Consider the following 22,100-nt stretch of genomic DNA (forward strand, 5'->3'; position numbering starts at 1 on the left):
ATAGGTGAACACTCTGTGCCACAAGCTCTGTGAGCTTGTAGATCGGCTATTTTGACCAGATCGGCTATTTTGACCAGCTGTGCGCTGGTCAATGAAGTATATCGTCACTGTCGGCCAGAAACCAACTAACTTAATTTTTCAGCTTTTTCATAGGTTATAGAGCTGCGAAGTTTGACGTCATTTACACATCCTACCTGGTTCCTGTTTTTTTTTTATATATATATATATATATTGCGTCATATGATCTCAGTGGTTTGACTCATATGGATATGAAGAAACAACTGATGGTGAGAAAACGCTAATGTTACTGTCACCGAATTAGTACATTTTTTGCCAGAGATAGACTGTATCAAATATTAGTGACTGACTATCGTAAACCATACAGAGCCACCTCCCCAACAATATCGTGGAGACCGTTTGTTTATTTTTGGACCACAATGCTTATATGAGACGATTTTAAGATGACTCAGTGTTCTTCTCCATAGAGAAATTACTTCTGTGAGCCGGGGGATGAGCGAGTGCCGTCATGACTTCGTTACTCTATTGAACACCCTTTACATCTGTTTGTTGGTTAAAACGATATTTAACCAATGTAAAGTATTAAAAAGTGCCTCTGACAAATCCTCCTAACTCCATTTGATCCTCAAACTGTCCACTAAACCACCTGAAGTAACTCCCCCCCGTTGCATTCCACACACAGCCTGCTGAGCTTTACTATCTAAAATGTTACATTCTCCTCCACTGGCCAGCTGATGGCTGCATCGGTGGTCATATTGAGCGCTTGAGGGGGGGAAAGCATAGACACCTGGACACATAACCGGGGCTGGGAATCAAACACAGGACCTTCTGTTTCCCATGTGGCCTCAGTCTCTACCCATTCAGCTATGGCTGCCCTTAAACAACCAGCACCGTCTTGTTCCAACACCTGGAAAAGTGTTACTTTATCTACTTCACCTTAGGGGACATGGAGTCTTTTGGACTGGAAGGATGAATGGGGGACTGTGTGACACAGCGGGGGGAAGATGGGAGGGGGTGTCTCTGTTGTTGACTCAGAGAGGAGAAGGAAGACTTCATGGGGACTTGGTACAGAAGAGTAATGGGCGGTGTGAGTCTCAGTGTTCTCGGCTGGACTTTGTAGACTTTGTTGACTCTGGGCCGGCGTAGAATGACATCATTCTCCGGCTGCTTCCACAGGAAATGAGGTCACAGCAGGAACCACCGCCAAGCAGGGCGCCTCTGCTCCCCACATGTGTATGTGCGCACGCACACACACACACACACACACACACACACACACATATACAGTATATAACAATGGAGTCCCAATCAGGACTGTATGAGGGAAGATTTTCCAATATAGCTGATAGAATTCAAGGTTAGCCAACACAATAGAATTGACACCCCAGTACGCGTACGTACACACACACACACACACACACACACACACACACACACACACACACACACACGCACACGCACACACACACACACACGCAACAATGAACGCGCGCACACACACACACACACACACACACACACACACACACACACACACACACACACACACGCAACAATGAACACACACACACACACACACACACACACACACACACACACACACACACACACACACACACACACACACACACACGCAACAATGAACTCCCAGACCTGGGCTTATGTTGTTGCCAAGTGAGAGAGAGGACTTTCCAACACAGTCTTCAAGGTTAGCCTACACAATAGAATGAATGGATGAGAAACATCTCATGGACCTCAGAGTAATTGGGCAGAGAGAATAGACATACACATGCACGCATGTATGAACGTACGGTTGTGTACAGCTTTTAAGGGAGTGATATCATGATACACCACTCCCAGTGCAGGCTGGGATGTCGTCCAGCATAGGTTTCCCAGTGCATCCTTAGTGTCTCTCTCTCAAGCCCTAAAGCCAAAATGATCAGCGTTGTGCTGCAATGCATTGTAAGCTTGTAGATCGTGTATTATTGTCAGTGTGTGACACCAGCACATAACTCTGTCCCTAACCTTAAACCTAACCTCTAAAATCTTCTCCTATTTTTAAGCCTAACTTAACCATGAAACAACCATTTCTTTTGTGAGATCAGTGTGATTCTATTACTCAAATTCTACCATGGTCCTCGCTAGTATAGTAGTACAGTAATACAAGTAAACACACACGCCCCATTGCACAAGTCTCCATCTGTATGGGCTGTACTGTAACTCAGGGGGAGTCATTTCTACGTAGACCAGTCCACAACCTCCTTTTGTGTCACCGTGGAAACCACCAAAACATGTTTACAGAATACAGATGGAGGTGCAGGGACTCTTCCAGGCCTGTAACACCAATATCTGTGTCCTGCAGAGAGCCGTGGCACCTGGGGAGATCAGGTGGACGGTGAATGTCCAGCCAATAGTCTTTAGAAGGACACCTTTAAGACCTGGAACGCCTCTGTGTCTCTTAAGATTTGAACCACTTTAATTTGTTTTTGGACTTTTATGTCTTTTATTGATAGGACAGTAGATTGACAGGAAATGGGGAGAGAGATGGGGAGTGACACGCAGCAGGATTCAAACCCCACGACATGCTGTCGTGCATCAGAGCCTATGTGGTGTGTGCCTGGACCACTAGGCCAGCGGGCGCCCCTATTTGTGCAAATCTTTGAATGTATATTTTGTTTAAAGTGAACATTTGTAACTCAAAAAGTTGCTTCTGGGGGTCCCTGGAACAAAATATTTAGAGATGGGGGGGGGGGGGGGTCGGCACTCAAATACATATAATTCTAGGGGTCCTTGTGAGGTACATCGGCAATTTTTGCTATGCTTGTTTGACACTGTAGTGTAGTATGAAGAAGTAGGGCATTCATTAACAAAGAAAGGCATACAAAAATATATATATATGGAGTTGTTTTGTCCAACATCATGCATACATGCACCCATGTGCATGAGCCCATGTTGTCCCTGCTTGGTTTGCAAAAGTTCATGAACACCCATGACTCAGGAGAAGCTTGGGTGTCATACAGGAAGACCTCCATCCCCCACCTTCTACTCCACCTAGATACCCTCCAACTTCTTCCCAGCCCCACCCGAGCTGGCCAGGCTTTGGGTGGTTTATCCCATCGTGCCTCAGCGCGTTCTTTGTCCCCTGGACTTGCCAGTGAGTGAAGACGGTCTTACTGCCAGGAGAGCTGAGCCTTATTTATACTTAGTTGTGCTTGTTTTGACACGCAAGCGCTTATTTCAGTGCGAGACTCAATCTACAACCAAGTATAAATCAGGCTTTAGTCTGACGCCATTCCTATTAGGCATGATTACTATAAAGATAATTAGAACTATATCTTTCACCATTGTATTTTTTAGTTGGTGTGAACACTACCATCCATTTGGCTTAGAACACTTTTAAAGCACTTTTATTGTTATAGTTATAGTGCTCCGTGTGTGTGAATGGGCCTTGATGCTTGTTTTCATGGCACTCTGCTTATTTGACTATTTACAGTACCTTGTTGTGGTGACGAGGGTTCATGCTGCTTTTTCCGATCTTGCACTTCGTAAGCTGCTCTGGATAAGAGCATCTGCTACATTCCATCATTGGAAATATTTCTTAGTTTGAGTTGATTGGCCCCAGGCCAGGATGAGATGAGACAAGCAAGCTCACCCATAGGGAGACCTTCAACACAAGCACTCAGCTTCTGCATCTGAATGGAGTGTCTGACAGTTTACAGTTTACAATGATGATGCTACCCTCTGGCGTTTCCTCAGCTGCAACGCAGACATACAGACAGACAGACTCAACTCCAGCTGTGATGAGGATCTGTAGCTCCATCTACAGGTTGAGATCTGAAATAGAAGCAGGCAGTTCAGAGAATATGTCTGAAAGAGCTCAAATAATACGTTGGGATAGCTGTACCTGATGGTTCTGTGTGGAAATTGTGGGTTATTCTTTGTGTCATAGTTCCACACACAAGTTTGCAAGTCTGTTCTAGTTTTTTCTTACTTAACTTAACTGTAACTTTGTAAATAACCTTATACTGCTGTGCTGCCTCTGGGCAACTGATTTCCCCCCTTGGGATAATAAAGGTATCTATCTATCTAAGTTCATGTGTTACTTTGTGTAGTACTGTATGTGTGGATAACTGGTTTATAAATGGCTACCTCCAAGTGAATTGTTCTGCCTCTTACAATACCTTTTGGGAATTAGTGATACACTTTGCATCTAATAATTCATATTTACAATTTACAATTTAGGCATTAATCCAGAGTGAATAAGCAAGGTAATACATCTGATCAATACATCAACATCAATACATCAAATGCATAGAATATAATTTACTTGTAATAATATTGGTTGTATTATTTGGATGTATGGGCTTCTATAGATGCCTTAATGGTCCACGTCACATTGATAAAAAACAGTATGCGCACACGGGTCGGCACAGAATGAACCCCACCGTTCATAGGATGCAAAGGATGGCACTCGTGTTTAAAAATGCATTCCATCAAACTTTCAGGTGCCGTTTTTCTCCCAGTGTGGAGGAAGAATGCGTAAGATTTTTACTGTAAATTCTCACTCTTGAAATATATAATCCTTAGTTTCTGTTGATTGTAAACAATAATACCGATTCAAAACAGTTGTCCTTCAAACCCCACCTCCATTCACCGTCATCAGAACAGAGGGAGCGCTCCTTTTGATCACCAGAGCGTCTACTGCTCGCCCAGCTGCAGTCCATGAAGCCTAATTTATGCTCCGTCCTGCGGCGGTGTCGCGCGCAGACCTCCAAGCTCAGAAGGGTTGCATTGGTGACGCGATGTGAGTTTGTATATCAGCTACTCTTGACGCGGAATACCGTTGCGCAATGAAGTATATATGTCTCGATAAGGGCGCACCCATGGGCGCACCTCACTAGCACAAAAGAGGACGTTGAATAACCAGTGCTCCCCAAAGCAACAGGTTTGGGGATCTGTTGGGAATTGATTACATGATACAGTCAGCTGTGCATTCAGTCTCAATGTTTGTAAACAAATAATTGGTCTATAGGCAGGAGAATATGAAGAAAAAGAAACCATCCATGAAGGGATGACTCTTGTGTTGGCTGCTGTGAGTCCTATACTGCACTCTGGTGGCAGATCCCTCCCACTGCAGCTCCAGACCAGATCTGAATACTACTGCTGATGCTTACTTAACTGCTCACTTAACATAACATCTTAACATACCCATGGGAAGCTAAACTTAACCCCAATAACTGTGTGTGTGTGTGTGTGCGGCGTGTGTGTGTGTGTGTGCGCATGCACGCTCGCAGGAAGGCGAGCATGTTTAGCCTGTGTAACGATTCTGGGTTCTCTTAACATTTCAGCTATTACACCCCTGAGCCCTGATGTCATTGTTGTTAATGAAAACCATAGGGAGGTGTTCATTCTCGAGGTCGGCTGTACTTCGGTCGGCTAAAATACCATCAGCTAGAGCAGACCATCTCACAGCTAGGCTACAGATGAAAACTTTTGGTTTTTATCTGTGGTAGCCTAGGGCAGTGGTTCTCAACCTTTTCAGGCCGCAACGCCCAAAATAATCATATTTTAACTGGGACCCCCCCACCCTGAGGAGCACTAAGAGTTGAGTCATTACATTTTGTATAATACGGTTCTATAGTGAGCATATAGATCGGCTATTTTCACAATTTCTGCCTCTAATATTTGACTATTTGGTCAATGTTTAATTTGTCATTTTAGAGGTATTAAAAAGTCCTTAAATTGTCACTTTAGAAATGTGCAGATACCCTCTATACACTTAAACTTCATGTTGGTTTGTTTACTGTTGAGTGAGAAAATAATATTGCATATTAAGTTAATCATCTGGGGACCCCCCAAAATAATTTGGGGGGGCCTAGGGCCTAGAACCACTGGCCTAGGGCACGTGCACAAGTCGGTTGTGGCGGGGCCTTCAAATGGCATCATCTTTGGCAACGGTATCAGATATTTTAGCGATCCGCTCAATTTGGATGAGGCGTTGTTTCCTATACCCATAAGTATGCCAACAGTATTGCATGTAACAATGTTCTGCCCTATATGCACAGTGTAACCCTACTGTTTTCCTATTATCTGACTGGACTGGCAGTGTTTATGTCCTTTGTACGAGGCATCCTCGTACTTCTGTTTATGTGGACATAAATAATTTATTCAAGTGTGTGTGTTTGCGTATGTGCGTGCGTGCGTGTGTGTGCGTGCACTTGTAAGCTTGAGTGTGTATAAATAGGGTCCTAAATTAACCTTATGAAGACTCAACGGTTGTTGTTATTAAACAGGAGTTGTTGACAAGACAAGTGCCCTGGTTCCCAATCGTCTGCTGAGGGCTGGTGATACATTGGGCGAGTATTTGGCTGATGCAGGCAGGCAGTGAGTCTCACAGGGTCAAAGAGCTATTCAAACCTTTCCTGGCAACAGGCTGTTTTTGTGATGACGTCCTCCTCCACCAGTGGTTCTCAAACCTTTTCATGTCAAGGAACCCCTTATGTATTTGGCCCATGGACCCCCATCCGAAAGGATTTTATGCCAGGGACATTCGCATACAAGATTTGTGGTGTTAAAATGTTTCTAAAATATTCCAATTTTTTTCACATAATTTCTTTCTTCTATGGGAAATAACGATCGGAACGATGCGCAAAAACGCATTTCACACACTTCTTTACTTCTGTAAACCTGTGATGTGACAATAAAGCTGACTCCGATTTTACATAGAATCAGACCTTGGCTCACTGTGGTGAAAGTGATTCTGATGCTATATTAACAACGTTTCCTGGGGACCCGCTGGAACACCCTCATGGGCCCCTGGGGGTCCCCAGACGCCAGTCTGAGAACCACTGGCCTACACTAAAGTCTCATCCACGTTCCCTGGGTTGCCATCTCGCGAGTTACAAGACCACAGTTCCTTTTAGATTTACATGTGAGGCATTCAGCCCTAACTATTCCCGGATGACTTACAATGAGTGAACAGGTGGAGCAGGTTGTAGGGGATGGAAATTGTGACCTGTCGCTTTGCAGGACAGTCTCTGACGTACAGTAACTAAACCACTTAAACCCTTTATACTTTGTTGACTGGGGTCCTGCAAGGGTCTACTGTACTTGCCTCCCTGCTTTTTACCCCTCTACATGACATCTCTTTGCTGCAAATAGCCTATCTACAAGTTCACAACGTGTTGCAACACGCCAAGTTTTGAGCTTGTAGATCATCTATTTTCGCAGAGTGCTCGCCTGTTATGACTTGCTCAGAATAGAGACATGGGTTCATGTGGTTAAAGGAGTAGTCCACTTCAACACCTGACCTTTGTATGGCTTTAACCTTTCAGTTATGGGACAGTCGACTCTAGGGATGGGACGATATAAACATTTCATATAACGATTATTGTGACAAAAGAAATCGCAATTTACGATATTATTGTGATAATCAATATCCATTATCCTTGGGTGGAACATTTGCCAAAAAATAGCAGATCTACAACTTGTAGATCGGCTCTTTTTTTGGCAAAGACATTTGATAGAAAGTGAAAAAAAGACTATCGAGTATGTATATTCTAAGTACCTTTTACCAATTATAGAGAGTTTATATGGTACCGGATATGCAGCTCAGCAAATAAAAGATGAATCGATCCCAGTGCATGACGGAGGACAATATCACGATAAATGAAATCTCCACGATACGATTATCGTGAGTGTTTTTTTTTTATCACGATATACGATAATACCGCTTATCGTCCCATCCCCAGTCGACTCTACCCACCTGGCCTCCTTCCGCGCTACCCAGTGCCCACACACTATGCTGCGGTAGCTGAGACGGTCTCTGCGAGCCCCCGAAATGTTGTTGTGGGGTGTGAATGTGGGCTAGGCCATGGTCGGCGCTGATTCACTTCATCTGTTGTTACAAAACACCAGCACTTGAGCTGAGGTTACTTTTTTCTCGCAGCAATTCAGAGGGGGTTCCCAGGATAGCCTTGTGTGTGTGTGTGTGTGTGTGTGTGTGTGTGTGTGTGTGTGTGTGTGTGTGTGTGTGTGTGTGTGTGTGTGTGTGTGTGTGTGTGTGTGTGTGTGTGTGTGTGTGTGTGTGTGTGTGTGTGTGTGTGCGCGTGTGTGCGTGTCTTTTGTGAGAGGAAGCAAGTCTGGGAATAGGAGCAGCGATGTGAAATGCGTTTCCTGCTGTTGGCACGGTACCCTGGGAGCATTCCGCCAGGCACACTCAATCCAGGGAAAGGGTTATCGCCATGGAGATGGCATTTGGCATGCTTATTCTCAAGTGTGTGTGTGTGTGTGTGTGTGTGTGTGTGTGTGTGAATGTGAATGTGAAGTGAATGTTTGGAAATTAACTGGTTAGATTTTAGACAGTATTGTAGTAATGTAGATAGAGAATAAGGATATACAATACTCACACTTTATTAGTAACTAAAATAAAAACGTGTGTGTGTGTGTGTGTGTGTGTGTGTGTGTGTGTGTGTGTGTGTGTGTGTGCACGCGCATGTGCACGCATAAGAAGTCTGCCTAGTGCCCGACACAGAAATAAACATTGAATTGGAGACTATATTTACATGGGTAATTTGACACATTAGGCAGCTGTGTGTGTGTGTGTGTGTGTGTGTGTGTGTGTGTGTGTGTGTGTGTGTGTGTGTGTGTGTGTGTGTGTGTGTGTGTGTGTGTGTGTGTGTGTGTGTGTGTGTGTGTGTGTGTGTGTGTGTGTGTGTGTGTGTGTGTGTGTGTGCGCGCGTTCGCACGCGCACATGCTTGTGCTTGTAAACCTGTGCCAGTGTTTAGGAAGTGCTTATGTTCACACTATTCAACCTCTGTGAAGACAGACTGACGGAACTAGCCCCTGTTAACTGGAGCCATCAAGGAAGATTGCAGATTGGGAGGAGGGGAGGTGCATGCATGAACACATGCGATTTTCAGTCATTAATAAAATCTTAGTGTTTTGCCAATTATTTGGGGGCCCACTCGCAATACCCTCGTGGCCCACCAGTAGTGACCGGCCCACAGGTTGATTATCGGTGGGTTAGTTAACTCTATTACTGCCAGATGTTTTATTTATTTATTGGGTCTGGCGCCAGCAAAAAGCGGCTTACCTTTGCGACGTTATAGTAGATAGATAGACATTTATTTATTTATTATTATTATTATTTTTTGGATTGTGCAACATGCACTTTGGCAGACCAGGCAGCAGAGGGCGGCGTCATGCAAGAATTAATGTGAATTTGGCCGTTATGTGTTGCCATCCATTGAGACCAGTCTCTGGCCACAGAGCCACAGGGCCAGAGAAATCAACACGGAAGAGAATTGGTCTCCGTTGATGTTAACGCATAAGGGATTTTTAAGACCATCACTGCGGGCGATGTGATTACAGTACACGGCGGCGCGACCCCTCATCAGCTTACAGACATCAACAAGGTAAACGAACGAACGGCCGTATTGGCGCGGCGTTACACAGAGAATCCACCGTTTGTCAGCCTTCTGATTGGTCCCTGAGACTCCCTGACTGGCCAACCAGAAAAAAACATTCACTTTTTGCTATCGGGGGTGGAGTTTGTGCAGTGGAGAATGTTGCTTCAGGCTTTCAACAACTGTCCGCTCTGCGCGACACGGCGTTCGTCCAGTACGGCCGCGGGCGGTGATAGCGATCTCGCTCATCATAATGAATAAGCTTCAACAAACTAGTTCACATGGACCTTATCAATGGTCTAAGAATTACGATTGGGTACATATATTTTAAATGGGCAGAATTACGAAAAGCCAGCCTATTATGTGAGGAGAACTATAATCTGGCTCTCCTCTTCCTACCCAAGATGCAATGCGCTTTCTCTTTCTATTTCTATTCTCTCTCTGATCCAGAGGATTAAACTAATTAAAACATATATTTTCGGGGGAAAACTACTGTTTTGCTATGTAATTACTGTACCTTTTTCTTCCCTTTTTATTAATATCACGTAGATGTGTTTTTTTTGGTACTTTATATAGCTGTAATGAGGCTATGAAAAAATAAAGAAATCCCATCCACTTCCACTATAAAATAATCTGCAATGGATGATTCTGTCCCACTGGGATTAAACAAATTAAAACATGTATTTTCGGGGGAAACCCCCTGTTTTGCAATGTAACTACTGTACCTTTGTCTTCCCTTTTTATTAATATCGCCTAGATGTTTTTCCTTTGGTACTTTATATAGCTGTAATGAGGCTATGAAAAATAAAAAAATCCCATTCACTGCCACTATAAAAACAATCTGCCCATGGTCAAATGTCCCACCATAGTAACAGGGCAGAATGGGGCGGGATTTGCAAAAGCCTGAATTGGGGCGAACGGGAACGTCCGTAGCAGTAAAACAGTTAAAGGGAAACTAGGTAACTTTAAGACTATTTTTAATATATATGTATATAATTTTTTTAGCAGTCATTTCCCTTTTATCAGTCACTGTTTTATTGTGCTGGGATGTTTCCTTGCAGAAAGACACATCCCCCTGGCTGTATTTTGCTTCTGTTCCACTGTTTATGTTGACATTCATCCCATGGAGGGACATTTTTTGTCGGGGGGGGGGGGGCAGAGCTCTTAATTGCTCCCTTTGAACTTCAAAGGGGTTTTGCACTGAGGTAATAGATTAGGCCATAACAGTGTCAAGTGCTCGTTAGTGATCTCTCTTAAAGGGTCAGTTCACCTCTGGGACAACCAAATCTTATTTTATTGTTGTTTGGGACAAGATCAACACGATCCGAGTTATTTTTTGTGTTCAATCTGTGTTTTGAGATATTTTAGTATTTCAGCATGAATGATGATGCATTTTGCATCATATGAGTCATCATGCTGCATCATATGATGCAAAATGCATCATCATTCATGCTGAAATACTAAAATATCTCAAAACACAGATTGAACACAAAAAATAACTCAGGATTGTGTTGATCTTTTTTTTTTTTTGATCAAGGTCTTTTTATTATCATTTTTCTTTTTTCTTAATGCAAACAAACATGAACATACAAATACAAATCCCCAGGATCGTGTTGATCTTGTCCCAAACAACAATAAAATAAGATCTGGTTGTCCCAGTGGTGAACTGGCCCTTTAACAATGAAAGCATCAGAGACAAGTTCAGACAACTACCTGTTTGATGCCTGGCATAGAGGGGAGGGGGTAATGTGTTTGTATACACACAGACTTGCCTAGTTCCCCTTTTTGAGTGGTGGAACACCGTCTCCTATGCGTGACTGCGTGTGTATTTATGTAACTTTGTATGTAGCATGAGATCCAATACCGTTGGGTGACCAGTGGCAAGCCTGGGTGACCAAGTGGCGCCGTTGAGCAGCCCAGGCGCTCACACACACACACGCACGCACCCACACACACACATGCACGCACGCACGCACGCACGCAGAGGGTATAACTTAATGAAATGAACAGCTCAAATCCACCGCTCACTTGAAACTGGGTTTGATTTTTAAATAGATAATAACTATTGACAAAGTGGAGCATGACTGTGGTCATGTCAGGCTCTAGGACCCAAGGAAGATGTTCAGAGGGGGTCGAGTCACACCGCCTGTCAGTCAGGAAAAGGGCACACAGCTGCCCAATGTATCTGTTCTGGCTCTCCTTACACACACACACACACACACACGCGCACACACACACACACACACACACACACTCTTGGACACACACATGTGCGTACATATATTCCTCTTTACACACAGAATTATGATAGAATTAGTGCATGGCAAGAGTTGACGAGGGCGTGTAGAGGAAGTGGTGAGAACTAACTTTCAAGTATCCTATCAGATTAGAGAGAGCGCGAGAGCAACAAAAGAAGATCTTAATTTATACTTGGTGGCACAACTGTGACTCTCGCCAAAAAGCAATTACTGTGCATGGTCATATGACGTGGTCAAATTGGCCCACAATTAGCAATACTGAGGAGCATAGAAAGAGGGGAAGGGGGGGGGGGACTTGGGACAAAAACAGGGAAAGAAGGGTAGAAAGACAAAAGAAATGGAAAGGTGGAGGCAGGTTGACATACACAAGGCTGAGAAACGTAAGAATCTTTGCCAGTTGTTGATAGAATGGCGATAGTGATTGACTCCCACCCAAGTTCTTGGAAAGTAGGCGTTATCAGGGGTGGTATCTGGCATACTGGGCATATGCCTGGTGGGACAAATGGTACTACTAATGGTAGGCCCACTAGCCTACCATTAGTAGGCTAGTCGGCCCACTTTTTTTAACACATTTTTGCCCCCGTTGTGGGATAGTTAGGGTAATTTTTGGGCTGGGCGGCCACTAAGTGTAGAAGGCCAATCCTTCAGTAAGTAGCACTGGCCCACAGACGTCACTGGCTTGTCTATCATTTGAATACTATCCCAGTAGCCAAATCCCAGGCTACTGTTGCCCCAGAGTTCCACCCAGACATATACAACAGCTGATACAAGCCCACAACACGTCGCGCTGCCTCGACGTGTTGTGGGCTTGTAGATCTTCTATGTTCGGTTTGCGCCGGTTGTGTTGGGCCGGTCTGGGCCAAGATGCTGGTCTGGGCTGAATATATGCCCGAGTCTCCAGCCTTCAGCCTGGGACATTGCGTGTGCGTGCGCGCGTGCGCCATGCACGTATTGGTAAAGAATGTGACCCTGGCTTTAGTACAGAGTCCAGTTGTTCCAAGAATTCAGTGGAGTGAACATAAGGCAGATGATAGCTTCCCTTAAAACACAAGGTGACTCACTTTTGTTTTGTACTAAAATCATCCGACACCTCCCTCCACACACACACACACACACACACACACACACACACACACACACACACACACACACACACAGGCACACACGCACACTTGCACACGTGCACACACACACAGAATGTTTTGGCGTGTACAGTGGGTCTGATCTCACTCGCATACCTTAGTCAACATACTGATCCTTTGCCACCTGTCCAGTAAATGCTAAATATTAACCACACGAACCCTAGCGTCCCTATTCGGGGGCGATGCCAGTTCATAGCCATCAGAATTGCTGTATTTACCCAGTGCAACAACCAGGTAGGAATGTAACTTTGGATAAAAATATGAACCGGTCTAGATGTTGCACAGGTCATACTGACACACGATACAACAGAACAGAAAGGCCTCATATAGACAACATAAAAGCAGAGACATGACTCCAGGCATATCAAAAGATGAATGGGATTCAGAGAGAGAATGCCTGGATGCGAGCTGTTTTTAGAAGTTTGTATAAAACTGTTAGGCTGGTCAGGTTGTAGAGCTCTCTATATGCCAAGAAATCCACTTGAAACAAGTGCAAACTGGACATTCATGATTCGATTCCTTGAAAGATGACATTTCACAGATACAGTAGGAGGTTTCCATCTGACAGTTGGAGGGTGTGTGAGATTCCCACGTAGTACCACTAGAGGGCGAAAGGCTCTCCCTTTCTACTCCCCATTCTCCAGAAGTGCTATGTGTCTCTGCTGTGCCAACAGATTCTCTGAGAGTAAATGCTGTTACTAATAAGTAGTGCTTATATATAGTTGTACAGTGGAGTAGAGTTGGTGTATGCTATCTACTGTACTCTTGGATGTCCAATGCCTCCATCTTCTCTAGTGCTTCTAGCAATTCCGTCGTACGACCGGACATAGGCAATCTATAAGCTTACTGTGTGACACATCCCAACACGTTGTGAGCATGTAGATCAGATATTTTTGCCATGGCTCACAATCATACAAGTATAACTAAGCCATTATGTGTTCAGATTTAAGTGGAGCCATGAGGGATCCCCTCAACTCTGTCCCCTTGCAGTGCAGAGGGGCGGACCCAGTGTTGTGGGTCCTCCAATGGGAAGTGGCAGGGGCAGGATATTGTGTTGGCACATGCAAAGCCAAAGCACCATATACTCTACCACAGTGGTTCTCAACCTTTTCGGGCCGGGACCCCCAAAATAATCATATTTGAACTGGGGACCCCCCATCCTGACGAGCACTAAGAGTTGAGGCATTAGATGTTTTATGTCACGGTTCTATTGTGAAAATAGCAGATCTACATGCTCACAACGCCTCGCGTTGCGAGGCGTTGTGAGCATGTAGATCTGCTATTTTCACAATTTCTGCCTCTAATGATTGACAATTTGGCCAATGTTTAATTTGTCATTTTAGAGGTATTAAAAAGTCCTTAAATTGTCACTTTAGAAATGTGCAGATACCCTCTATATACTTAAACTTTATGTTGGTCTTGTTTACTGTTGAGGGAGAAAACAATGTTGCACATTAAGTTAATCATCTGGGGACCCCCCAAAATAATTTGGGGACCCCCCCTGGGGGTCCCGACCCACAGATTGAGAACCACTGCTCTACCACACAAACAGTCGCTGTCAACATTTATTTTATATACATCAAGGGTTGGATTGGGGGTAAGTCCCTGTGACATATTAGCGTCATGTCCAGGGGTGTACTTGTACATCAAGCTGCCTCACGCTACAGAATCAGGAGATTCTATGTGCCTCATGACTCTGCAAGGTTTGGCAAGGCTTACTTACTATATGTTATATCATTAAATCTATTCTAAAGGAATACAGTGATACCGAAGCACACAAGCTGTTCTGGAGCTCATTCTGTGGTGTAACTGTTGTACAAAAGGGAAATAATGATGTTTTAAGGATATTCTCATATCTAAATAGGCCCGTCCATTTTTGGTTACATTTACTACACTTTCTCGGTTAAATGGACACTGAGGATTTGCTGTATACATAACGCATACTGTAGATACATGTATGCAACATGGCCAAAAAACACCCATCCCCCCTCCCTACTCTTAAGGACAGCCGGTTTGCTCTCTGTGTGCGTGCGTGTGTTTGTGCATGTGTGTGTGTGTGTGTGTGTGTGTGTGTGTGTGTGTGTGTGTGTGTGTGTGTGTTGCCAGACCCCGGCATGGCTCATGTTTCTCGGTACAGTCTGTCAGTGGCGAGCTTGGAGCGACAGGCACCAGTGAGGCTACGCTAGATTTGTACCTCCATAGCAGGCAACAAGGGAGAGTTCAGAACGTTCCGGCCTAAGAGAGAGGCACTCTATTGGGCTACGATCGGCTGCATGCGGGCTCCTGGTGCTGCAGTCTGTCCCACCTCCCGGCCTGTGCACAGTAAAGGAAATCCCTAAGGAATATATCTTTACACATATAACACTGTTGGATTACTGGATACACAGGACGCCGCCTTGGTGGAGCGTGCGTACACGTGTGTGTGTGTGTGTGTGAGATATGCTGAGTGTGTGATTGAATCTGCATGTTATTCTGAGCTTGAATCTTGAGTGAATCCGTGTGTGAATCTGAACTTTAATCTTGATCTAAGATCTACAAGAAGTGATTTGTGACCTTCTCAGCTGGTGTCTCTTTCCGTCGCTGCTCATTCGCTCCCCCTCTGGATATCCGTGCTTGTCGGTGGACTTGCTCACCAGTCGGCCGTGTTTATTTTTTCATACGGCCCCAGCTGCTAGCCTTGCTGGACCGGTCGGTGGACCGGGCCAGCCGTCCGGTCGGCAGCCGTGGTGGTAGCAGTAGTCGCACCGGTGGCTGTGTCTGGTGGGGGGCTGCGGCTCCCAGCCCCCACCATGAGGATGAAGGACACGTCGTTGCGCTGGGACCCTGACGTGAGGGGAGAGCTGGCCTTCCTGGCCAGGGGGTGTGACTTTGTCCTCCCGTCCCGTTTCAAGAAGAGAATCAAGATCTTCAAGGATCTTCAGCAGGTCAGTCGGTTGGCAGGTCTGAGAAGGATAGCGTTGGACATAAACGTGTGTTTTCTCATGCCAATAAAGCTCCTTTGAATTGAAAAATGTATTGGCAACTTGGCAAGGTATCTCCAATTTTCAAATTTGTAAATTCTTTCGCAAAGTAAAGCACTGCTTTATACAACACCATCGCACAAAGGTAGTGAAAACAGCTGATCTACAAGCACACAACGCCTCGCACCGCGAGGCGTTGTGTGCTTGTAGATCGGCTGTTTTCGCGAGTTTAAATCATATTAAACTAGAAGCAGTGCTCTTCCGAGCTCATGCCAGTAAAGCTCCTTTGAATTGTCGCCAAGTTGAGACACACACTCAGTCAACTTTGTAAGAATATGTCCGACATAAACACACACACACACACACACACACACACACACACACACACACACACACACACACACACACACACACACACACGGACGTATGCCTCATACATGCATAGTGTTGGTCTCGTTCACACAGAGTGGCATACCATGGAAGACACACTATTCTGAGGCAGATACCAGCAGGGTATTAATAGGGCAGGGGGTTCAGGAATAGAGTGATAGAATGAACGCTGTGAAGAAGAGAGAGGGGGGAGAGGGATACAGCTGTCCTGCTCAATACACACAGCATGGACTGAAGCAGACACACACACACACACACACACACACACACACACACACACACACACACACACACACACACACACACACACACACACACACACACCCCAAATCCACAGGCACCAGGGATTTCATAGTCTAAAAGAGCCTAACTGTTATGGTTTGTGCAATAATAATTAAATGACCATGTGGTGTCTTTTTTATTTCCCTGTGGGGGTGTTCATAGCCATACTCTGGTTAAATAAGTTAAGTGATGAATACCTTAAAGAAATTAACACAATTACATACTGTGGAAAATCTGTATTAACTTTGCTCATAGACATGGGAGTTCAGATCGCTTGAGAAGCAAAACATTCCTCTCAGGTTTAGCTCCATGTCAATTAAAGAAAGCATCAGAGACACTAGACATGTCAATATTATAGCCAAAAAAATCTCATAAAAGGACCGTGTATTCTGATGTAAAAGACCGACCACTGCTAACTGACTGACTTGCACTGATTATGACGGCAATGGTCAAAAAGTTCAGACTGGCTGACAGCCTGCATCTACTACAAGTGTCTGTGTCAGTCTGATTATCTGTGTTGATCTGTATTTATGTCTGTGTCTGTGTATGGATTTGTTTCTCTGTCCAATTGTCTGTCTGTTGGGATGCTTAGTTGGGATGTGATTAAGGCCGAAGAATGTTCCAGAAGCCAATGTAATTTGATTTTCAAACATATGAGCATATTGTCAGTGTCACTGTCGTAAACCTTGTATCTCCAAGTTTCAAATTTGTAAATTCTTTCGCAAAGTAAAGCACTGCTTTATACAACACCATCGCACAAAGGTAGTGAAAACAGCCGATCTACAAGCACACAACGCCTGCGTGTGTGAGCCACAAACGGTTTTGGACATACAAGGTTTCCACCCGACAGCGACGATATTTTAGTACATAATGCCACATACCACAAAACAGTGTGCAGGATTTAATCTGGGCCAAATAGGCTCTCCATTTCCCTTGCTCTCTGTCCAGCCATTAGCAGAAGGAAATCTCTCTCATTCAAATTAGATTTAGTAATAATATAGTTTACAACATTAAATGCAAACATTTTTAGACCTGTAATGTTCTCTTTAGCCTTAGATAAACTATACCATTTCTCATCACCTGTGCATTACCCACAATGCATTTCTCTGGAATCTAGAGGGCAGTCCTATTTGGTTTCCAGTACAGTGCTCTAGTTACCAAACACACTCCTATGAAGATGCAGTTCAATCTTCTTATGTTCCCAGTTCCCACCAATCTAAATCTGATGTTTTTTTGTACCACCAGTATGATTCATATGGGTGGTGCAGTCAGAATACAATACTACCATATCCATGTATTTACTTTGTTGTTTTTTGTTATTTCTCGAGTTCATTCTGAATACAGTTGGATTCTGGTGTTAGATTCTAATTAGGGTTCAATGCACCACTGGTCACTGACAATGGACATGTTATTAATACATATATTTTTGAACGAACTCAGACATCTTTTCCTTAAGTTGTCCCTTTCACAAATAGCAATGTTGTGGTGTGAAACTCTGGCATTTATTAGTCCTTCAATGATTATTATTGTGCACGTGACTAGATGGAAATGTTGGAATGACTGTAATAAGCCTCTCAATGAACGCCATGTCTCAATTCAAATACTGTATTCCACCACTTTCCATACACTTGTCCTGGTAGTATAATGTAAGTATGTGAAGTTCTGGGCTCTTGACCATCTATTCACCTATTCACTGACACCACTATTTCTCAACGTCGTGTTAGCAGTCCATGCCCCAAAATAACTTTTTTTCTATCAATTACTCACCCCTTGGAGACTAGTTCAATGATATTTTTAGTTTTTGTCGCATTCCTAAGCCAATATTTTATAGGCCCATTGATTACGGAAGGAGACCCCAATGCATTTGGGTCTCCTTCCGGGATCAATGGGGGTACATTTATTATAATCAAATTATTGGCTTAGGAATGCGACAAAAACAACAAAATATTATTGAACTTAAGTCTCCATGGGGCTAGTAATCGATAGAAAATACTGATACTGAATAGCGCCCTTAATTATCATAATTATGAACACTCCCCCAGGCGTCACATATACTGGCGAGTCTTAAAGGAGTAGTTCACCCCCAAAATGACTTTTTTTTTATTGATTACTTATGCCATGGAGACTTGAGTTCAATCATATGTTTTTGTTAAGACAATCATTTCATTACAATAAATGTACCCCCATTGATTCCGGATGGGGACCCAAATGTATTTGGGTCCCCATCCGGAATCAATGGGGGTACATTTACTATAAATCAAATTTTTGTCTTAGGAATGCGAAAAATACAAAAAAGAAATATTATTGAACTCAAGTCTCCATATCATTTTGGGGGTGAACTACTCCTTTAAGCCTTAAGTGTTTGCGCTCAGCGCGACTTGCAAAATAGGGATTGTGCATAAGATGGTGGCGCCATGACTTAATTACCGCATAACACCTGGATAATAGGGCTCTCTGAGTTAAATAAATACTGAGGATTTTACTCTGTATAGATTGTGGTCCCAGAGATTAAAATTGCTCAAGTGCATGTCAAACTGCGGGTCCTTGAAATGGAAATGGTTGAGAATAAATAACTTACACCAAGGATCTTCAACAGTAGGTCCGGGACCCACAACTGCTCACAACGCCTTGCGCTGCAAGGTGTTGTGAGCTTGTAGATAGGTTATTTTCTGCAAAGAGGTTTGGTGTATAGTGGAAAAAAGAGCAAACTAAGAGTGAAAGGTCAAGTTTACTAAGTATTGATGGTTCAAGTGGTTGAAAACACAAATTGACATGAATCCAACATACGCTGATAATTGTGCTGTAAAACGATTAAACTATATGGAATCTTCATCTCTCTCTCAACTAGGGGTCCCTGGCCTTAAAACGTTGAAGATCCCTGACTTACACTAACCTCTACTCTTCTCTCTGTCTCTGTCTTGCTTTCTCTTTCCTAGGTTCAGGTCCAAGCCAAACAGGAGAAGAAGCCAGGAACACCTCCGCCGGCTCCTGTCCCTCCCCCTGCCACTCCCACTCCCACGCCCCGCTCCCCCACCCCTCCTCCGCCCCCTGTAATAGTCATCCCTCCTCCACCCTCCATCAACATTCCTCGCTTCTATTACCCCCACGGGCTGCCGACCACAGGCCCAGTCCCCAACCATGATGCAGCCATCGCCGCCATCGAGGTGGCCTACACTGAGTTTGAGGAGGAGAAGGCCGACATATATGAGATGGGAAAGATTGCTAAGGTCAGTCCCTGCCTTATTGGTGGACGGGGGTGGATTGGTGGGACGTCACAAATGCAACACTCGCATTAAATTGGCCAACAAATGTCACAAACGTAACATCCGTATTTGATTGGTCAAGCTTCGCGTTACTGTATGTAGTGCTCTACTCAGCGATACTATGTGTGAAGCCTACTGTAGATCTAGTCAACAAAAACAGCTGATATCTTCACTTGAAAACATGTATGAGGCTAGGACTAAGCTTGTGTGTCGTGGTACTAAACAAGTATATCTCCTGTTCGGTTTTCCGACTCGGGTTTAGAACAGAGGCGAGTTTTAGAAGTGAACATGGAACCTTTCCCCCATTTTAAATTGGGTTTGATGTTGCAACATATCATCTCTAGACATAGACTCATGAAGCATTAAGGCACGGCCACATAATATGCACTTGATATGCATGTGGAGGGTGTGTATCAAAACACGTGTGGAGGTGGAGCATCCAGTTGCATTGTGTTGAGGAGTGCTTGGAGTTCAACATCAATTAACTTTAGCGGGCATCAACCAAACTGCTGTGGTTGGCCTCACTTGGCAGCCATTTCACTTTCTTTCACTGAGCCAACCACTCCAATGTACTATAAGTCAAACGCACTACGCACCAGAAAACCGGTAATCATACTGCCCACACAACCCTAATACCATGCAGGAAATTGGCTGAATCTGACACAGATGTGCAACCGTGCTCTTGTGAATGCTGATTCAAGGGGAAATTGTAGTAATTCGGTTAAGCGGAAGTCTGCATTGTAATGTAAGGTAACACTGGTGTCCATTTCTGCTCAGGCATGTGGGTGTCCACTCTACTGGAAGGCCCCCATGTTCAACGGAGCAGGTGGAGAGAGGACAGGCTTTGTCTCTGTTCACTCCTTCATCGCAACCTGGAGGAAGTAAGATCTTCTCTTCACCTGACACTTATTGTATCACTTCATCTGTCATCTATAGCTGTGGTTCTCAACCTGTGGTCATGATTAACTTAACGTGCAACATTGTTTTCTCACTCAACAGTAAACAAACCAACATAAAGTTTAAGTGTATAGAGGGTATATGCACATTTCTAAAGTGACGATTTAAATACTTTTTAATACCTCTAAAATGACAAATTAAACATTGGCCAAATTGTCAAATATTAGAGGAAGAAATTGTGAAAATAGCTGATCTACATACTTACAACGCCTTGTGTTGCGAGGCGTTGTGAGCATATAGATCTGCTATTTTCACAATAGAACCGTGTTATACAAAATGTGATGCCTCACCTCTTCGTGCTCGTCAGGGTGGTGGGGTCCCCAGCGACAATATGATTATATGAAAAGGTTGAGAACCACTGATCTACTGTAAGGATGTTACTCTACTATCTCCATCTTCTCCTCTCAGGTTGTTGCACAGTTGCCATGACGATTCGTCCAAGTTTATTTCCTTGCTAGCAAAGCCTGGCTGTAACTATTTGGAACAGGAAGACATGATTCCTCTACTACAGGTAAGCAGAACATCAACATCAATGTCTTTCCTTTTTCCTGCAAGACTGTTTAACTACCTATACTGTACTTTCATCATACAACAAATAGTGATCTAGAAGCTCACAACATGTTGTAGATTATTTATATCGACTTTTTTTTTAATCTATATTTGTGTGTAGGACATAGTGGATACCCACCCAGGACTGACATTTCTGAAAGATGCTCCTGAATTCCATTCCCGCTACATCACGACGGTAGGTGACATGTAAGGTGAAGTCCTCAGTTACACTTTTTAGAAAATGGTGGGTTAGCGCTTAAAAAAAATTATATATATATATATATATATATATATATATATATATATATATATATAATTGTTTACACATTTACACATTTTGTACTTACTGTACACATTTTGTCACACTGAGCCAATCTACAAGCTCACAGCGCAGCGCACCGTGCTCTGCTATTTTTGGTGCGCAACGAGTCATGGTGTCAGGTCTTTACACACCGGGGGCGAATTAGCGAATACCGGTAATTCACATTTTTTTAAAAACCTTATAAAGTCAATGCAAGCTTCCACACGACCGCGAATTTTGAAAAAGCGAAAAAGTGTCTGTTATTTATTCGCTCTTGTTTCGAATTTAGCGAACGTTCGCAGGCGAACTCCTCTCTCTCTCTGTATCAAAGCAAGCTCACTCTATCCTATTTAAAGAGAGGTCGGGAGACGGGGACCATCCCTTTCATCCCTTTTCTCCTTCTCCGTCTTGTCTGTGTGGCTGCTTGCTAGTACTGCCGTCAGTGGTGGAAAAAGTACTAGAATTTCTTACTGGTAAAAGTATGGTTTATGTATGTTTTATTATAGGCTAGCTATTTTATATCTGCAAAAAGACTCATGTTTTAAAATAAATATTTGGGTATTAAATACAAT

At 43.8% G+C, this 22,100-nt stretch overlaps 1 protein-coding gene across 2 annotated transcripts in view; it reads left to right on the forward strand.

Moving 5' to 3' along the window:
* Nucleotides 1–22,100, forward strand: part of ppp2r3a (protein phosphatase 2, regulatory subunit B'', alpha) — a 42,824-nt gene that overhangs the window by 9,551 nt on the left and 11,173 nt on the right. For both annotated transcript variants that reach the window (XR_013963134.1, XM_080750601.1), the window contains exons 3-6: nt 19,395–19,685; nt 20,499–20,602; nt 21,087–21,189; nt 21,349–21,423. Coding sequence is in view for 1 of the 2 variants with exons in the window: in XM_080750601.1 (XP_080606727.1) it covers nt 19,395–19,685; nt 20,499–20,602; nt 21,087–21,189; nt 21,349–21,423 (573 nt within the window). In the remaining variant the exon portion in view is untranslated. The remainder of the gene's footprint in view (nt 1–19,394; nt 19,686–20,498; nt 20,603–21,086; nt 21,190–21,348; nt 21,424–22,100) is intronic.

This window comes from Nannobrachium achirus, assembly GCF_963921795.1.
Source record: "Nannobrachium achirus genome assembly, chromosome: 20".
Classification (NCBI taxonomy): domain Eukaryota; kingdom Metazoa; phylum Chordata; class Actinopteri; order Myctophiformes; family Myctophidae; genus Nannobrachium; species Nannobrachium achirus.